The following is a 20268-nucleotide window of genomic DNA, read 5'->3' as shown; positions in this document are numbered from 1 at the left end:
TTAAAAAAAATAAAGAAGAAAAATAACATCAAGATAAAGTCTGAAAGGCATTTGAAAAAATTCAACAATGATTTCTGATTTTAAAACCCACCATATATGCATGAAGGATAATACCTTCATTTAACAGAGGCTGTCTGTGTTATCACTGGGTTTTAACTTTCTACGAGTTTATAGTTTACACAGAGGACTTTTACATCCCCTATTTCTCCCCCAGATCTCACACTTTGTTCACACTGTGAATGTGACCTTCTTACAGACCACTGTGTTGGGTCATTACTAGCATAAAGAAAGCTTCTGTTAGATGAATGGATAAAGAAGATGTGAGACATACACACACACACACACACACACACACACACACAGGAATACTATGCAGCCATCAAAAGAAACAAAATCTTGCCATTTTCGAGGATGTGGATGGAACTAGAGGGTATAAGTCAATCAGAGAGGGACAACTGTCACATGATCTCTCTGATATGAGGAGTTTGGTGGCAGGGTGGGTTGGGAGGGAAGGAATGAAACAAGATGGGATTGGGAGGGAGACAAACTATAAGAGACTCTTAATCTCACAAAACAAATTGAGGGTTGCTGGGGGGTGGGGGGTAGGGATAGGGTGGCTGGGTGTTGGACATTGGGGAGGGTATGTATTATGGTGAGTGCTGTAAAATGTGTAAGCCTGATGATTCACAGACCTGCACCCCTGGGGCAAATAATACATTATATGTTAATTTAAAAAAAAGAAAGCTACTATTAGACACACACACCAACCCCAACGTATATACATACAACATGTACATGCACATGCATATTCATACATATATGACATATCATATATGGGTATGTGCATTTCTAAGCTGTTCACTGAATTCTCATTAGTTTTAATAGTTTTTCAGTTAACCCTCCCTGCTATTTCTGCAAGAAAATTATTGTACCAGAAATAATGCTAATTTTGTCTCATTCAATAAATATTATTATTTTAAAAAATTATATAGCTTTGGCTCGTCTATCTAGAAACAGTGTCCCATATGGGGACCGCTGTTATTTTCCTGACCTTTACAGGAATGTTTTCAGTTTCCTGTTAAGCATAGTGTGTGCGGCTTTCAGACCATTTTATTTATTATCTTAAGAAAGGATCCATTCATTCTTATTAAATGTTTCTGAGGTAGATGTTAAATTGTATTAAATGCATTACTGACATGAAGTAAGATGAAAGTTTTTATTTTCTCTTTCAATTTACTTTCGGTGTGAATTTATATAATGTTATTGTACTTTTAGTTGGATTAAATATGGCTTATACTTCATCTAGGACTTGTATATTAACATCAGGAAGAACGTACTCCAGCTTGCCTTGTTAGCTCTATCTTTGAAAGGCTTTGGTATCAGGAAGAGTATTAATAGACTAGTACTACTTATATGAAAACAAACGGGAATGCTTTCCATCTTTTATGTACTTCAGAATTTTTTCCAAGTTTCTATTATTTATCACCTTTATAATTCTGGCTATATTTGCATTTACTTGTCCTATGACAATAGATTTAATATTTTTCTGCATAAACTTAATGTTGGCTCATTTTTTACCCTAACCTCATCCTAAGCAACATAGATTTGATGTAATAGATATAATTTTCTAACACATTTTAAATTCATTATTAAATTAAGAAATAGTCACGTGTATATACCTTAAACTATTACCTGTATCTTCCATAGTACAGTAATCTTTGGAAAACAATGCACTAGATAACTTTAGCATGGAAATTATATCTTTTGTACTTGAGAAAGTTTACCTATTAAACAATCAGGTTCAGGATAATTTTTGGAGCTTTTAAGTTACTTTGTGATGTCTTCCAAGATTACTTTTCTGTCTGAGTGTTCTATTTCTTCATGAACTGATTTTAGTAGTTTCATTTTCAATTTCATCAAAATGTTCTAATTTTATTCTATTTTTTAAAAATATCCACATCTTTGATTACATACATTCTTACACTGCAAATTTTGGGCATTTCTGTTGTTTTGTCATCAGTCTAACTACAGTTCTATCTACTTAATTGTTTTAACAAAGAACACACACTGAGATGTTTCAATTCAAGTGGGGTTTTTTGGTTTATTCATTCAACAAATACTATGTGCCAAACAAGTATCAGGCAATGTACTAAATGCTGAAAGTAAGAGAAAAGTGAAACAGACACAATTACCTGTTTCATTAATTTTTACCCTTTCAAAAAACACCTTCCTGTTTTCCCAAATTTCTTTTCTTGTTTATTTCCTAATTTCTGAGTATAATAATTGACTTATTTTCATTGTTTCTTTTTGGATATCAAAAAATTTCAGAGGAATGAATTTGCTTACTTCTAACTTTAGGGAGAACTTTACAATAATTTTTTAATAAATTATAGTTCTCAGTTCTATTTGGGTCAAACTTTTCCAAACGGGTTAAGTTTTAAAAATTTCAACTTTTATTACCTATAGTTCTATTGCATTATGATCGCAGAGTGCCGGTAAAATTTCCCTTAAGAGATTGTCATGAGGTTTTCTGGTACAGAACAGATCAACGTTTTAACCATCCCATGAACAATTTAGAAAAACTGTGTAGGGGCGCCTGGGTGGGCCCAGTGGGTTAAAGCCTCTGCCTTCGGCTCAGGTCATGATCTCAGGGTCCTGGGATTGAGCCCCACATCGGGTTCTCTGCTCATTGGGGAGCCTGCTTCCTCTTCTCTCTTTCTCTGCCTACCTCTCTGCTTACTTTTGATCTCTCTCTGTCAAATAAATAAATTAAATATTTAAAAAAAAAAGAAAAAAAAGAAAAACTGTGTAAGACATATTGCTGAATTCTCTCCTTTTTACTCATGAGGTTTCTAAAATGCATTTCTAACTGTAGTAACTTCCAAGGTGTGCTAGTTAGTGTGATGAATTACATAACTGCTACTCTTTCTTCCTGAATTGTACTTTTATCAATGTAGAAGGTCCTGTCTGATTTAAGGTACTTGGTGGGTGGGTAGGGGTGTGTGTGTGTGTGTGTGTGTGTGTGTGGTGGGGAGGAAGGTCTTTAACTGATACTATTGTTTCAGTAGACTGACTCAGTAAGTCAGACAAAGCCATGAGAGATATCCACAATTAAATCACCCTTTGTATTACTATCAAGAAATCACCTTAAGAGATGGAAAGTGGGGGTGCCTGGGTGGCTCAGTGGGTTAAGCCGCTGCCTTCGGCTCAGGTCATGATCTCAGGGTCCTGGGATCGAGTCCCACATCGGGCTCTCTGCTCAGTGGGGAGCCTGCTTCCTCCTCTCTCTCTCTGCCTGCCTCTCTGCCTACTTGTGATCTCTGTCGAATAAAAAAAAAAAAGAGAGATGGAAAGCGTAAGAAAATCAGGTAGTGTTCTATTAAAAGTCTTTGGAGTTAGATGGGAAATGTTCATCTATTATGTGCCACAGAAGTACAAACTCTATCTAACCAAGTGATGTGGCCGTTTGAATGAAGATCTTGGGCTCCCAATTATGAACTGTAAGAATTAAGGAAAACACAACTTAAATCTAAGGTACATGGGTATTATGACCACTTCCTTCTCCATGTTTTGAAGTCATTGTTACAGAAAGATTACAAAGATCCTGAACATTGAATACTACATGCGTACAAACTATCAATAAGGATGAGGGCAAAATAATAGACATCCTCACATAAAGGTTGAGAAAATTTATCATGCATAGACTATTATTGTATGGGCTCAAAGCAAATATGCTCTAACCACAACAAAACGGGCTCTAGTGCAAATCTGGAGTCCAGGGTAAGAATCCCGTTCTTATCCTTTCCCTGCCCAAGGTCTCTGTTGCTCAAAAACCTCAGCAACCTGAAAAGGCAACCCCCAGAATCACATGGGATGAAATTCCTGTATTATTCATAACAAAATGCTTATGTAAACTACTTTTTAAAAAATATTTTATTTATTTATTTGAAAGACAGAGATCACAAGTAGGTAGAGAGGCAGGCAGAGGACAGAGAAAGGGGGAAGCAGGCTCCCCACCATGCAGAGAGCCCAATACAGAACTTGATCCCAGGACCCGGGGCCACGACCTGAGCCAAAGGCAGAGGCCTCAACCCACTGAGCCACCCAGGTGCCCCTGTAAACTACCTTTTAATCCTAAAATGGTTTAGAATTAAGTAGAGAAGTAGTTAAAAGGATTAAATGGGGGCACCTGGGTGGCTCAGTCAGTTAAGCGTCTACCTTTGGCTCAGGTCATAGGGTCCTGAAATGGAGCCTCAGGTCTGACTTCCTGTTCAGTGGGGAGTCTGCTACTCCCTCTGTCCCTCCCCCTCAAGTGCGTGCATATGTGTGTGTGTGTGTGTGTGTGTGTGCGCGCGTACACACACACACACACACACACACACACAGGCAGGAGTCTGCTTGCCCGCTTGTGCTCTCTCAATCGCGTGCTCTCTCTCTCTCAAATAAATAAATACAATCTTTTAAAATTACAAGAATTAAATGAGTAGTAATTATATAATTACATATGTGTGTGAGCAATGTTATATATTAATACCTACATTTTGAAATTCCATTTTTAATTTTAGGAGAATTGGACCTATTAAGAATTCAGATCAGGGGCGCCTGGGTGGCTCAGTGGGTTAAAGCCTCTGCCTTTGGCTCAGGTCATGACCGCAGGGTCCTGGGATTGAGCCTCACATCGGGCTCTCTGCTCAGCGGAGATCCTGCTTCTCTTCCTCTCTCTCTGCCTACTTGTGATCTCTGTCTCTCAAATAAATAAATAAAAATAAAATATTTTTTTTAAAAAAGAACTCAGATCAGCCTCATGATTCCAATCTAAAAGGTACAACTGAGTAATTTGTGATCTTAATTTCTAAGTGTGCATCTACATATATGCACACAAGGAGAGAGAATATGTGCTCATAAATATGTGACGATTTAAGAATCACTGTTTATAAATGTAATTATTAAACTTATAAGCCTTTAAAGAACTGGACTGGTTTGTCATCAGACCTAATAGGAACCTAAATACATTAAACTAAAAAACACAATTAAAGATATTTTAAATTTATTACCAAGTTTATAAATGGAACTGAATATTAATCCAAGATCCCCTTAAATAGTGGCTATTAAATTTTTCTTATATAAAAAGTATAAAAAAATTTTTTTTCTTATACATAGAATAACAAGATGCTGACCTTGAAAGCTTAACTATTCACAGTTTAACTGACTTGATTTTAAAAATGAAAGTATCTGGGACGCCTGGGTGGCTCAGTTGGTTAAGTGGCTGCCTTTGGCTCAGGTCATGATCCCAGCATCTGGGATCGAGTTCCATGTGGGGCTCCTTGCTCAGCAGGGAGCCTGCTTCTCCCTCTCCCTCTGGCTCCCTGTGCTCCCTCTCTCTGACAAATAAATAATTTTTTAAAAAAATGAAAGTACTGCCAGAATATGATTTTCTGTAGCATATATATTATATTTTGTTTCCTGTTTTAAGCTACAGGAGGGTGATCTTTTTTTTAGATGCAGATTTTAACCCATTCACATTTATTACAGTGACAGATACATTTGATCTTATCTGGTTTTTTTATGTATTATCATGGATCTTTGATTTATACACCATTTTTAATCTCAAAAGAGCACATTTTCCAAGTATGTCTCTTGGAACATTAGTTCCACTCTGAAATTCTTCTACGGTACAGAACACATCTGAGAAAACTGTATACTATATTCTCTTCTTAGTGAATATTGTAAAAACTCTGATGAATCCTTGAAATCCAAAACTAATGCCAACAGAATCCATTAACTTATATGCTCAAGAAACAGAACATTCTAGCCACGTGCAAGATTGAGAGGCAGACCGAGACAAGGTATGGAGGGTAATGTGGAAAAGACAGAAGAAATTTTGGGATGTTATACCCTTTTTTACCTAGCTAAGGACATTGTTTAAAGTTGGTTAGTCAAGAAATGCAGGTGGAGCGGTGCCTGGGTGGCTCAGTGGGTTAAGCCTGTGCCTTTGGCTCAAAAGAAATGCAGGTGGAAAAAAAGAAGAAGAAGAAGAGAAAGAAAAAGGTCATAAACAATAGATTTCCTTAGAATTCTAAACATTTTTTTAAAAAAGATTTAGATCACAAGTAGGCAGAGAGGCAGGCAGAGAGAGAGGAAGGGAAGCAGGCTCCCTGCTGAGCAGGGAGCCCGATGCAGGGCTTGATCCCAGGACTCCGGAACCATGACCTGAGCCAAAGGCAGAGGCTTAACCCACTGAGCCACCTAGGAGCCCCGAATTCTAAACATTTTTATATGACAATTTCATACAGCCAAGCTGAGCAAATTTTACAGTGAAAAACTGTATAACCACCATCTATATCCCACCTTCGGCATTCTACCAGACTAACAAGAGCTTCAGAAAATTTAAGTATGACTTGCAGGAATGGGGGAGTGGTGTGGGGCAGTGGGGCGGGGGGAGAAGACTATAGTAGTGAAAATGCACTAGGCTCCTCAACTTTCACAGCGAGGGCTGGTAGAGAGCCTTGAAAGCTAGGAAATCAGGAAAGAATACAGGTAGAGCGTATTAGGTAGAATTACGGAGATAAGCACCATTTCTTTGAAACTGTCCCCTCCCCCCAATAAGGTGGGACAACAAATGAAAGGATGAAGAGATGGACAGAGGTATAAAGCAAATGTAGCAAAATGTTAACTGTACGATCTAGGTGACGGATATATGAGTGTTTCCATGTCTTTCAATTTTTCCCGATCAAATTTTTCTTAATACTGACACACGTGTGGTTGACAGCCTGGAAAGAACCTGCCAGTATTCACAGCATCTGGGCTGTCCTCTGCCTGGCACTCCACACAGACATTTCCTGGTCTCTGAGCATCCAGGAGGGGCCATGTGACTGAGACAGGCCCATGAAGCCCAAGGAAAGATAATGTACACCTTTCCTCCAGGCCTGGCCCCTGACTATAGTCACTACTATAGTCTCCTACGGTGTCCTCCGTGAGCAACTTCCCCTCCTGACTTTGGGCAGACCCAGTGCAACTTGGCAGCCAGACGCTGACGGTGAATGTCCATCAGCTTCTGTCTCCAACAACCATATGCTGCCCAGACTTCCCCCGACTCACACTAGACCGTGATGTGAGGGAGAAATCAGCTTTTACTGTCTTAAGTGGCTCCTTAGGGAGGTGTCTTTACCAGTTAGCGTTAACTATAACTAATATAAAGTGGGTCTGAATAGAGGCTTTTACTTTTGTTTTATATCATTTGTATTTATTGTTTAAACGCATATATGCAGGGGCATCTGGCTGGCTTAGTTGGAAGAGCATGTGACTCTTGGTCTCGGGGTTGAGGGTTCAAGCCCCACCCACGTTGGGCGGAGACATTACTAAGTAAAACTTTAAAAAAATAACAAAATAAAAAATGAACACATACATGTAAATTTAAAGTAAACAGTAAGCAAATATCAGCTAGTAGTAAAACTGGGTAAAGCCTACTAAACTCACATTTGACTAAGGCCTCCTTCAGCATATTGGGTCCCTTGGTGTGAATACAAAAAGGCAAAACTGCAAAATGACAGCCCTTCCACTGAATTATATAACCCTACGTGGGCCCCCTCATCCCTTTATACCCAGATGCCTTTGAACCATGCACAACCTGCACAACTAGACCCAGCAGCCCTCTTTATAATGTAGGTACTGACAACCTGGTTGGAAGTTGAAGGAATGTTAACTGGAAATATGTAGGGAGTTCTCATTCTAGCTGCCCTCACTTACAAAAGTTTTCATGTCTCTTACTTGACCCATTTCTCTTGCCCATCCTGCAATACCACAGTAAGTCATAATGACCTGGCTCAGAGGATCACAGACACCACAAAAGAGGAAACCTGCTGCCCCCCTGGCCAACTCCAGTGCTAGAAAAGCAGCAGCAGTCGAGAGCCTGTCTTCTCCTCTGGGTGTGCCCTAGAGAGGACAAGGTGCTTCCACCTGAAAAAGACAACGAGCAGCCTAGCCCTTTTAAGCCTGGGGAGGGGAGGTCTAAGATGGAGATTTTACCTCATCTGCCCTTTCAATGGACCCACCATGCCCAAGCAACTGAGGTCCTGTGGAAGGTAGCCATGAGTTGTGCCACTTGGACCTCTATTCGAGGAAGAACTTAGTATTCCGCTATAAGGACTGCAGTTAGCGGACACCTCTGGCTCTTAGGGCCACCAGGATCCCAGGACTCACTCTGGCTTTTGAGCTGAAGGTATACTCTTCCCAGGCCACCTCCAGCAGTGACTGACCACAACAAGAGCCCTGGGGACTGGCCATTTCTGCCTAGCCGGGGACTCTAATGGGCAGTCTGTTTTGGAGCTCCCCCAATCAGTTGGCTAAGACCTCACCAGATCTGCACAGCTCTCTGAGGCTCTCCCTGCCCAAGCCTGCTACCTCCCTGCTTCCTTTCATACATGCCAGATCTGCATCATGGTCTAAAACTCTCCTCAGTATGCCTGCGTGGCTCAGTCGGTTAAGCATCTGCCTTCAACTCAGGTCATGATCCCGGGACCCTGGGATTGAGTCCTGCATTGGGCTCCTTGCTCAGCGGGAAGTCTGCTTCTCCCTCTGCCTGCCACTTCCCCTGCTTGGCCTCACTCTCTAGCTCAGTCTCTTTCTCTCTGACAAATAAATAAATAAAATCTTTAAAAATAAATAAAATAAAACTCTCCTCACCCCAGCCCTGGCTTCCCACTTCTTTTCGTGTTTGTCAGGTCTCTAACGAACTTCTTTCATTCCTAATTCTGTTTAATGATAATTTTTTAAAAGTAATCTTTATATACCCAGCATGGAGCTCAAACTCACAACTCCAAGATCAACAGCTACATACTCGATTGACTAAGCCAACCCAGAAGCCCCCCCCAATTCCTTTTAAAGGTCTTCATTCAAAGAACAAAAGTGATACAATATAAGACCTGGGTAAAAAATCAGACCTACTCTCTCCATTTCCAGCCTTCCTTCTCTCCCCCTTACCTCTACCACTCAATTCTGGACCCCTTGCTCTGACAACCCGTTGAGGAACTCAATGAGCCACAACTGCGAGTGGGAGGCTCCCACCTTGTGCTAGCCCTCATGCCAAAGCAGACTGAAGATACATCCATCTTTAACAAAACTCTAATTTCCACATTTTTTATGCATCCTATAGCATTTCATTACAGCATCAAAAGACCATATTTGATAAGCCGGCAAAGTTTTTGGTATCCCAGAATAATTATACTCACACTTTCAGGCAACACAAGTCTCTAAGATTTTCCAGGTGTTATCTTTACATGTCACAAATCAGATTAAGTTCCTGTTGTGAAATTATATTCATTCTTGAAAAATGCAATAAAATAAGTCCCTGGCATAGAAATGTCCTTTCCCTCTCCAGTCCATTAGAATGTTTTAAGCAACGTCACTTTGGGGCACCTGGGTGGCTCAGCTGGTTAACTGTCTCTTGATCTGGGCTCAGATCATGATCTCATGATCATGGATCAAGTCCTGCATCAGGCTGCCCACACAGCGGGGCATCTTCTCATCCCTCTCCCTCTGCTCCTCCCCTCACTAGTGCTTTTACTCTGTCTTCTCTTGCTCTCTAATAAGATTTTATTCACTCATTTGTTTGAGAGAGAGAGAGACAAGCAGACTTCCCACTGAGCAGGGAGCCCAACTGAAGGCTCCATCCCAGGATCCTGGGATCATGACCTGAGCCGAAGGCAGATGCTTAACTGACTGAGCCACCCAGGTGCCCCTGAATAAAAAAAAAAATCCTAAAAAAAAAAAAAAAGAAAGCAACATCACTTAGAAATCGGAACCCAAGTAACTTCTAAAGGCTCTAGCAAGAGGGGCGGTCTCTTCGCAATTCTGACACAAAGGAAATGAGTTTTTACTCAGACCTGGGCAGATGCGTGCTAATGAGCTGTTTTTAAAATGTTACATATGCTTCACCTAATAAGTTTATCATAGTGCTGTTTATGACAAAGGCATTATTTTGCAAATATTGGTTGTTCTGCCCAAAGAGGTTTGGATACCTGCTGTGCAATTTTAGAGTTAGCCCTATGTAAACTAAGCAGTAACCCACTCTCTAAATGTTTTCTTCATAGTGTTCCCCTGTGGCCAAGTTTTCCATCCAGGTTGTGGTACCAGTACAAGGCACCCCACCCCTGCCCAGCCCCAAGGATACAGCCTAAGGCTGCTCGGCCTCCCTGCCAGGACCTCAGCGGAGACACAGACCAGGAGTCTGCTTACAGGGCTGTCACTTGCCCAAGTCACTAACTCTCAAAGCCTCAACGTCCTCGGTCAAAACCCAATTAAAACATTACACCCTTGAGAACATTTTGAAGAGTTCTGCCTCTTCAAACACATTCTGCCCCAGGAACACATTCTAGCCACCTGCCACTCCAGGATTCCAGCATTAAGTCGACCATCTCTCCCCAATCAGACGAGATGCAGTTTTTGAGGCTAAATTAGATTCCGCTTCCTTCCTGTGACAGAACAGGAATGTTCTGGTTTTGTTTTTAAACACAACCCCGTGGTTATCAGCATCTAAATCCATGCCGGAGGCCAGGATGATAAACCAGAAGATGAAAACGAAAGCCCAGCTGACTGACTCTCCACCAGGCTCGCTTAATTTCTGAGGAAATAAAAATTTGATAAGCCGGCGAAGTTTTTGGCATCCCAGAATAAGCACGGACTATTCTGGGTAAGAAACAGACACAATCAAGCCCTCGGTCTGAGGATGAGTAACAGATCTGCTGACGGGTTGCCGCCTTCCACGCGACTCCAGAAAGTGTGTGATATGCTAATGAGGCACCGCAAAACGGACAATGAACCAGAACACGACTGCCAAGTCACACTTTTCGTCGCAAATGCCCAGAAAGTCTGCGAGAACTGCCTACACGCACGGTACTGGAGACACCGTCCGGGCGGCAGACGGGAGGGGCAAGTCAGATTCCACAGGGCTGTGGGCACCGAGCCCCCCACCCCCGACGCCTCTCTCCCCACGGACCGGGCCTGCGTGCTCCTGGCCACCGAGACCCGCTGCCGCCCGCCCCATTCGCTGCGGCCGGGCGGACCCAGGGCTTCCAGGTACGTGTTTACGGTGAGTGGCATTTCCTTGTCGCGGAACAGGCACAGGTAATTTCACAACCCCATTAGCGCATTCCAAAGGCAAGAATCACACCCCGGCAACTTCATCTTTCCACTGGCCCCCTGGGCGCCCGCGGGCAGCGCGGCGACCGCTGGCCCGCAAGGCGGGTGAGGGAAGGGCGCCGGGCTGGGGAGGGGGCGCGGCGCGACCCCCGCCGACAGCACAGACCTGGTTCGGGATCCTCCGGCCGCCCCGAGTGGTTGCCCATGCTCGGCGGACTCCGGCAGCGGTCGGCTGGCCGGCCTCGGACAAGGTGTCCGCCGTGCTGGAGTTTGCGCCGGCTCGGACTGGCTAGGCGGTGGCGTCCGGCGGGTCCGCTCCAGTCAAAGAAAGGGCCGGGCGCCTTCCAGTTCCCGGCGGCCGCCGGCGGAGCGGCTCCTTGCCCGCGCGGGCGGTCCCGCCCACTTCATCTGCATACCGTCCGCTAGCAGGCCCGCCCACCGCAACTCCAGCCGGCCTGCCCGGCGAGGACCGCCCATCTCATCTGCATAGTGCCCTCCCATCTCATCTGCATATCACCCTGGAGCATCCGAAGGGTTCCCTCCCACGCGTGGGAGGGCCGCAACAGCTGACCGACTTCAGGCCTCTAGGGGCGGACGCTGAGAACTGCAGCTGGACAGGTAGGCTGGAAAAACCCCACTGCGGGGAGGCTGACGCCAAGGGCCACGAGAAAGGCAAGATGCTGCGCGTGAGACTTGAGATCTCATGTCAGGGCAAGAAAAACTAGGTAGGGCTGGCACGGTACAGGCGCTGAAGCGATTTTCTGGGTAAATGAAGGAACGGACGCACCAGCAACTCTCGAGAAGGACGTGAAGACGAGTGACACTTTAACAAACACCTGCCGGTTATTCAAGATGAATACTACCACAAATGATGAAATGCATACTAATCCTTACGGCAACTGTTCTTCTGCGTATCAGAAATGACGAACTTATGGAAATCGCCCTGAACAACTTTCATAGTTAACCTGACAGTGAAAACAGCTAAAAATAAGTAAATCTTGCAGTGAAAAATATTTAGAACTAATAAAATCATGAGTGGAATGGCTAGTTCTCTCTGCATTACTTGGACGCTATGGCCAAGTTACCTATCAACATCTTAGGTCACCGCTGATCATTCTGCTCCTCATAAAAGGAGGAGTCCAGACAGCAGGACCCCGCCTCTCTGGTCTCCTCTTCTCAATCCCCTTTGCTGGCCTCTCCTCCTCTCCTCTCCTTTTTTTTTTTTTAAAGGTTTTACTTACTTATTAGAGAGAGAGATAAAGCATTGAGAGGAGAGAGGTCAGCAGGAAAAGCAGACTCCCTGCTGAGCAGGGAGCCAGATGCGGGACTCCATCCGGAGACTCCAGGATCAACACCTGAGCCGAAGGCAGTCACTTAACCAACTGAGCCACCTAGGCGCCCTTCTCCTCCTCAACTTGATCTCTAGCACCAGGAGTGCCCCCAAGCCCAGTGATCTATATAATCACCTTGGTCATCTCTTCTCTAACTTGGCTGCCCCCACCACATTGTGGCTTTTAAGCACCACCTATATATTTTCCGCCTGGTACCCTCTTCTATATTCCAGACTCATTTAACTCACTACCTTCTTGACACTTCCACTTAGGTGTCTTAATAAGCATCTCTGATTTAACTAGAAAAAAAGGCCAAAATCTTGATTTTCTTCCATAGCTGTCTCATATAGTCGTCTTCATCTCTGTAGATGGAATATGTCAGAATAGTTATCATGAATGCCACCTTGTCTCAGCTCTTCTCACCATGTCCATTGCTACCACCTGGTCCAAGCCACGGACCATCCTACCAGGATGATCGCAACTGCCTCCTAACCGGTCTCCATCTTCTGCCCGCCTGTTTATACTCTAATCTTCACCTAACAGAGTGGTGCTTCTAAAACCTAGGTCAAATCATACCACACCTCCATTTACAATGCTCCAACAGCTTTCTGTCTCACTGGGAGGAAGAGCCAACGCCCTTACCTTGGCCTCCACGGTTCTGAATGATCACCCCCTCCTTCCATCGGTGGACTCACCTTCTCCCGCTCACACTGCTTTTTGCTACAGTGGCCTCCTCACTGTATCTCAAATAAGCCAATCATCTCCCACGCAAGGGCCTTTGCCCCTGCGGCTCCCTCTGCCTGGAATGCTCTTCCCCCACATTCCTACATTACACAGACCCCATGTTTCATTCTCTTTCATTTCCTAGGTCTCTGGTCCAATGTCATTCCAGTAAGAGGGGCTTCTCTTGTCACACCACATTAAATAGTAAGCCAGACCCTGAAGGTACACATTTTCCTGCTTTGCTGACCTCCAGGATGCATATCACCAGTGAGCATGCTATATATTTACTTGTTTACTGGTTTATTGTCTCCCCCACTAGATTGCAAAGCTCCTAAGAACAGGGAATGAATGAATGAATTTATAGGCTGTATCATAAACCAATCAGCTCCTACATGTTACTTCCTTTTAACAGTGCCATGGGCTTGTTTCTCCAACAAAACTAATTTGTCAGGCTGCCGGGGTGGTTCAGGGTTAAAGCCTCTGCCTTCGGCTCAGGTCATGATCCCAGGGTCCTGGGATCCAGTCCTGCATCAGGCTCTCGCTCCGCAGAGAGCCTGCTTCCTCCTTTCTCTCTGCCTGCCTCTCTGCCTACTTGTGATCTCTGTCTGTCAAATAAATAAATAAAACCTAAAAAAAAAAACCAAAAAAACTAATTTGTCAAAAAGAGAAGCCATAGTTCTATTTCTATAACCTGCACAACCCAGCACAGCGCTGAGCACACAGAAACAAACATACTAAGGAAAATAAATTGCATAGGATAATTTCAGAGCAGAAGTGTATATGAAATCAAGCTCTGCCTTCCCACTCCCTTTTTTTAAAGGTGAAGAATAAGCCCAGAAAAGATGGTGGACTTCAACTATGTATGACATGATAGACAAAGGCTGCAGTTGTGAACCCTGTAACAGCGGCACAACGTCAGTTTACAGAACAGTTACATCCTTATCCACAGAGGTTTGAAAACTGATGACTCATTTTATTCATCCCATAAAATGTTAAGCAATTAACCTTCTCTTTATGACAACTAAATAAGACACCAAACCAAGATACCTCCTGGATGCCTGTGTCTCTCTCTCTTTAAAAAAAATAATAAATTAAAAAAATATTTATTTATTTTAGAGAGAGAGCAAGCACATGAGTGGGGGGAGGGGCACAAGGAGGATGAGAGAGAGAATCTTCCAGAAGACACCTCACTGTGCATGGAGCCTGACCAGGGGCTCAATCTCACGAACCATGAGATCATGACCTGAACCTAAACGAAGAGTCAGACGCTTAACCGACTGAACCACCCAGGCGCCCCAGGCCTCTATGCTTTTGTATCTGCTATATTCCCTCTGATCTGATACTCTGATATAGAATAATCTGGCTTCCTGGCAAGTACCTATTCATCTTTTAAATTATTGCTTAGAAGGGTGCCTAGGTGGATCAGTAGGTTAAGTGTCTGCCTTTGGCTCATGTCACGATCCCAGGGTCTGGGATGGAGCCCCACATGGGACTCCCTGCTCTTTGGGGAGTCTGCTTCTCCCTCTATGTCTCCCCCACCACTCCCGCCCACCACAGAGGGCATGTGCGCACGTGAGCTCTCTCTCTCTCTTTCAAATAAATAAATTCATGTTTTAAAAAAAGATTTAAATTCTTTCTCAGGTAGAGGCACCTGTGTGGCTTAGTCAGTTTAAGCGTTGGTCTCTTGCTTTCAGCTCAGGTCATGATCTCAGGATGGTGGGATCAAGTCCTGTGTAGGGCTCCAAGCCAAGTGTGGAGCCTGCTTAAGATTCTGTGTTCTTCTCCCTTTCCCTCTCCTCCCCACTCCTGCACTCTCTCTCATAAACAAACAAACAAGCAAACAAACTCTTGCTCAGGCATCAAGCACTTCTGGTGAGCCCACCCATCCCAGCCAGAATTAAATACTCTCTCCCTCATGAAAATTCTGTATATCGTGTAAATGCTTATATTTTTGCACAGAACCACATTATTTCAACCGTTCTTCTTTATACGGTGATAAACTCTTGTGTGGCAGTGATGCTGTCTTAATAATTTTTGCATTCCTTAACTCTAATGTATAGTAAGTGAAGTAAATAATATATTTATTTCCTCTATCAGCTAAAATGCTAACTTCTCAAGCAAATAAAATAGCTCTGTGATGGGTTACTTAAACTTCTGAAGGATCTTTTGATACCCACAGAAATCCTATGTTATTGAAATGAGAAGGCTAAATTATATAAAAGTCAAGCCTGTCCAAGTTAATCTATGATTTTATTTTATTTAAAGATTTTATTTATTTATTTGTCAGAGAGAGAGACAGACAGACAGACAGAGAGCACAAGCAGGGGGAGCGGCCGACAGAGGGTGAAGGAGGCTCTCCACTAAGCAGGGAGTCCGATGCAGGGCTTGATCCCACAACCCTGGGATTATGACCTGAGCAGAAGGCAGACACTTAAATAGCTGAGCCACCCAGGTGTCCCTAATCTGTAATTTTAACAAAATGCAAATCAATCATGAAGTCGATGTGTTTATTCCAAAATTCACCTGAATAAATAAAGACATTGGACAACATAAGAAAATTCATATGAATTTTAAAAGAATGCTGTAAAATTACAGAAGAAATATTGTATGGCTACCACAGAATGGAAATGCAAAACAAACAAATAGACAAACAAAAAAAACCCCAAAACCCTCAGATTTAAAAGAATTTAGTATAAAGTAGCACTTCAAATGTAGTGAGACCCATATCTCACCTTTTATGCCAGAAATAAATTCCAATTCAACATAGATTTAATTGTAAAATATGAAAATATAAAAGCCCTAGAAGTAAATGTGGCTGAATATTTTTATAATATCAAGGGGGAAGAAAGCTTTTCTATATTGTCCCACTTTTCATTTCGAACAATTCCAAATTCAGAGAAAAGTGTGGAGAGAACACTGCAATGAACACCCTTATATACTTCCCGCCTACCGCTAGCAACTGTAAACATTCTACCATTTGCTTTTTATCCTTCTGTCCTTCCATTTTTCTTTTCATTGAATCATTTGAAACTACACTGCAGACATCATGACACTTCACCCCTAAACACTTCCACCGTGATCTCCTAAGGCATTCTTCTACAACAGCATTATCACATCCAAGAAAAACAGTATTTTCAAAATATCATATAGCAGATACCCCGTATTAAAATTTTCCCCAATGCCTCCAAAAATCTATGTATTTTTAATCACCAGGATCCAATCAGTGTTAAATACTGGGTACATAAGGCACAACCTCAAACAACCTTGATCAATGAGATTGAGATGCTGATAGAGGTTGTCTATGTAACCATTTTAAAAAAGGAGGTTGGGGCACCTGGGTGGCTCAGTTGGTTAGGCGTCTGCCTTTGGTTCAGGTCAGGATCTCAGGGTCCTGGGATGAGTCCCGTATTGGGCTCAGTGGAGAGCCTGCTTCTCTGCTTCTCCCTCTCCCTCCATAACCCCCTACCACAAGTGCTCTCTCTCTCTCAAGTAAATATTTTTTAAGTAATTAATTAATTTAAAAAAGCAGCAGTACAGCTCTAAATTCCTATATTTTTTAAAACACAGGCCCCATGGAAGCTGGGCCTTCTTTTTTTTTTAATTTTATTTATTTGTCAGAGAGAGAGAGAGAGAGCACAAGCGCATAAGCAGGCAGAGAGAGAAGCCGGCTCCCTGCCGAGCAAGGAGCCCCATGCGGGACTCGATCCCAGGATGCTGGGATCATGACCTGAGCCGAAGGCAGTGGCTTAACCAACTGAGTCACCCAGGAGCCCTAAATTCCTATATTTTATACAGTATGTGATTTCAAATGTAAAGGTGTAACTAAGTTGAAAAATTCTGTATTTTGTTTTTTTTGCTGCCTTTTTTTTTTTTAAGTAGGCTACATGCCCAATGTGGGGCTTGAACTCATGAACTGAGATCAAGAGTCATGTGCTGTACCCGACTGAGGCAGCCAGGTGCCCCAAATTATGTATTTTCTATTTCATCTATATTTGAAGTATTTATTTAAGGAAAGAAAAAGAAGAGGTTTTTAGAAATAGTCATTGACTGTAAAGAGCCCCTGATGTTCAGGCATACACAATACAATAATATGTACATGGGACCATTTTTATTAAAAATATTAAATGATATTGTCCATATTCGTGCATACACATATATATTTGCTGTGTATACAACAAATTGCTATAAATAACTATATCTGAAGAAAGAGTTATAGAAAACTTTCTTTTTCTATAGCAAGTATCTCTAATGCCTTAACAATAAACATATTTTACTTTTATGATCAGAGCACACAAAAAGAAAAAAATGTGCATATCCTTAAACCCAGCAATTTGTCTCCTAGGAATGTATTCAAAAGAAAAAATTGCAAATAAAATTAAAAAAAGAAATAAATAATTGCAAATATACATAAACATCTAGCTTCCGAGATAATGATTCTTAATGTTTATTCAGAAATAATCCCATGCCAGGGACTAGTCTAATGACTTTACATATTTTAACTTATTTAATTCCTTACTAAAATCCAACAAGATAAAACTGGTTTTTGTGGTTTTTTTTTTTTTAACCCAAATTAAAGATTAGAAAATCACGGAGAAGATAAATAACTTGGCTGGGGTTACTTAGCTTTGAAGTGGCAGAGTCAGGATTTGAACCTGGGTCAGGGTCCCCTAGGTTTGGAAATTTGCAAGGAGGACTGGCAGGACTCAGCAGGTAGTTGGGCTCGTGACTAGGACTTACTCCAGGGAGAGGAAACAAAGAAGGGAAAGGACCCACGGGACAGGCCAGAGGAAACAAGCCAGATGCAAGCTTCTGAACAGTGCAGTCATATACGGAATAACCTCAATTCCTCTAGCAACAGGTTGGGACAACACAGGCATGGCGGTGTAGAAGAGGGAAGCTCACTAGAGACTCGGTGGGCAGGTCTTTATTGGGGCCTGGGCCCATAGGCACCTAACAAAAGTCCAGACTTTCAGAAGGAAAGCAGGGGTTCTGCATCACAAGCTTCAGTGTTCACATGGACAGTTTCAGTCCAGGGAGCCAGGCCTATCCGTCAGGGTGCTGGAAACCATCCTGAAGTCCAAGTTCCCAGAAGCCAGCCAAGTGTCAACCTTGCAAGCAGCCTTTCTAAGGATAGCCGTCCCAGGCCTGCTACGTTCACTTTTTTTTGCACAGTCCCTTCCATTTAATCCAGAGTCTGTGCTCTTAACAACTCTCCTTTGCCTCCCTTCTGTTTGCACTAGCAAAGGCCCGATGGGAAAACCTTCAATGTTGAGCACAAGCAGCCTAGGGAAATAAATTATCATATAGCCACACAATGGCATCCTGTGCGTTCTCTAAAACCATGTGCCAGAAGTATTAAGTGATAAAGTGGAATAATATATGTTAAGAATATAATTCTTAATTTTTTGTATAGAAACAAAAATTACCCGGATGCAAACACCTAGATAAGCAGGAAAGGTTTTGGAAAATTTTTCCTCAAATCTCTGGTTAAGGGTGGTGCTATTTGAGTGGGTATGATTTTTATGTCTTTTATGTCCTTTTCTTGACTGTCCCTATATTTTTAATTTTGTTCTGATGTGCATGTACTGTTTTTTGCTTTGGTAATTTTTTTTAAAAATCACTTTGAAAAAAATCACATATATTCTTAAAATCATTTTAGTTAAAATTGCTTATACGAAAAGGTTCTTCTGTTTCTAGGACAATTCTTTCAATAATTATTAATCTAGCACACATACTTCTTTAATATATACTCATTTCTCTCCCATAATGCTGTTAAGCACTGGGCTTAATCTGAAGGTGGTACCATAAGACAGTTCATATTTTTACTAAACACCAAAGTGTCCATCCACCATTTTGTAATAACACATCAAACTTTAATTTTAAGCATTTATTACTAAAAAAATCAAATAACCGAAATTAGAAAGAAATAGTATAATGATCCTCTATGTTCCTAAGAACCCAGTTTTAACAATTAGCAATTCATGCTCAGTCTAGTTTCATCGACCATCATCGATCCACTTCTCTGGCTATCCTCAGTTATTCTGAAACAAATCCCAGATACCCTATTTCATTGGTAAATATTTCAGTATATATTCCTAAAGATAAGGACTCTTTTAAGGGAAAAAACCCTACAATTCCATTATCCTAACTGAAAAAATTAATCATTTCTTATCAAATAGCTGATCAGAGTCCAAATTTCCCCTCACGCCTGGACTTTTTTTTTTTAATCACAATTCATACCACTACACAGCTATCAGAAACCCTATGTAACTTTGTTATACAAAACTTTGGACTTTGGTGAAAGTCCAAAACACTGACAATATCAAATGTTGGTGTGGATGTAGAGCAACAGGAACGCTCTGGGGCATTGCTCTTGGGAACGCAAAATGGTACAAGCGTCTGGGAACACAGTTCAGCAGTTTCTTACAAAACGAAACATATCCTTAAACCACACAAGCCATCAGTCACTCTCTTTGGCATTCATCCACATGAGCTGGAAAGTTACGTTCACATGAAAACCTGTACACAAATGTTGCCGGCAGCTTTATTCATAATTGCCAAAACCTGAAAGCAATCAAGATGTTGAATGGGTGAGTGGACACACAAACTGTGGTCCATCCAGACCATGGAATATTATTCAGTGCTAAGAAAGAAATGAGCTATGAAACCACAAAAAGACAGGGAGGAACCTTAACGCACATTGTGAGTAGAAGAAGCCAGGCTATATACTGTCTGATTCCAACTATATGACATTCTAGAAAAGGCAGGTCTATGAAGACAGTAAAAAGATCAGTGGTTGCTAGATGTTCTGAAGGAGAGAGGGAAGGATGACTTAGGTGGAGCACAGGGTATTTTTTGAGGCAGTAAAACTACTCTGTGATACTCTAGTGGTAGACATACATCATTAGGTTTTGTCAAGACCCACGTAATATCCAACACAGAGAGTGAACCCTAATATAAACTTAGGACTCTAGTTAATAATAATGGCTCTATATTGGTTCACCAATTGTAACAAATGTACCACACTAATGCAAGTTATTAATGACTAGGGGGAAGAGGGGTATACAGGAACTTTCTG

At 42.1% G+C, this 20268-nt stretch overlaps 1 protein-coding gene across 1 annotated transcript in view; it reads right to left on the bottom strand.

Annotated features, from left to right (window-relative positions):
- Positions 1 to 11495, bottom strand: part of LOC122898131 (cytospin-B-like) — a 69691-nt gene extending 58196 nt beyond the window's left edge. The window contains 1 exon segment of the mRNA XM_044236218.1: positions 11303 to 11495. Coding sequence (XP_044092153.1) covers positions 11303 to 11342 — 40 coding nt within the window. The 5' untranslated portion in view covers positions 11343 to 11495.
- Between the last annotated feature and the right edge of the window lie 8773 nt (positions 11496 to 20268).

Source organism: Neovison vison, unplaced genomic scaffold, assembly GCF_020171115.1.
Source record: "Neovison vison isolate M4711 unplaced genomic scaffold, ASM_NN_V1 Scaffold_125, whole genome shotgun sequence".
NCBI lineage: Eukaryota > Metazoa > Chordata > Mammalia > Carnivora > Mustelidae > Neogale > Neogale vison.
The sequence above is the reverse complement of the archived record's forward strand: the minus strand, read 5'-3'. Positions and strand labels throughout refer to the sequence as shown.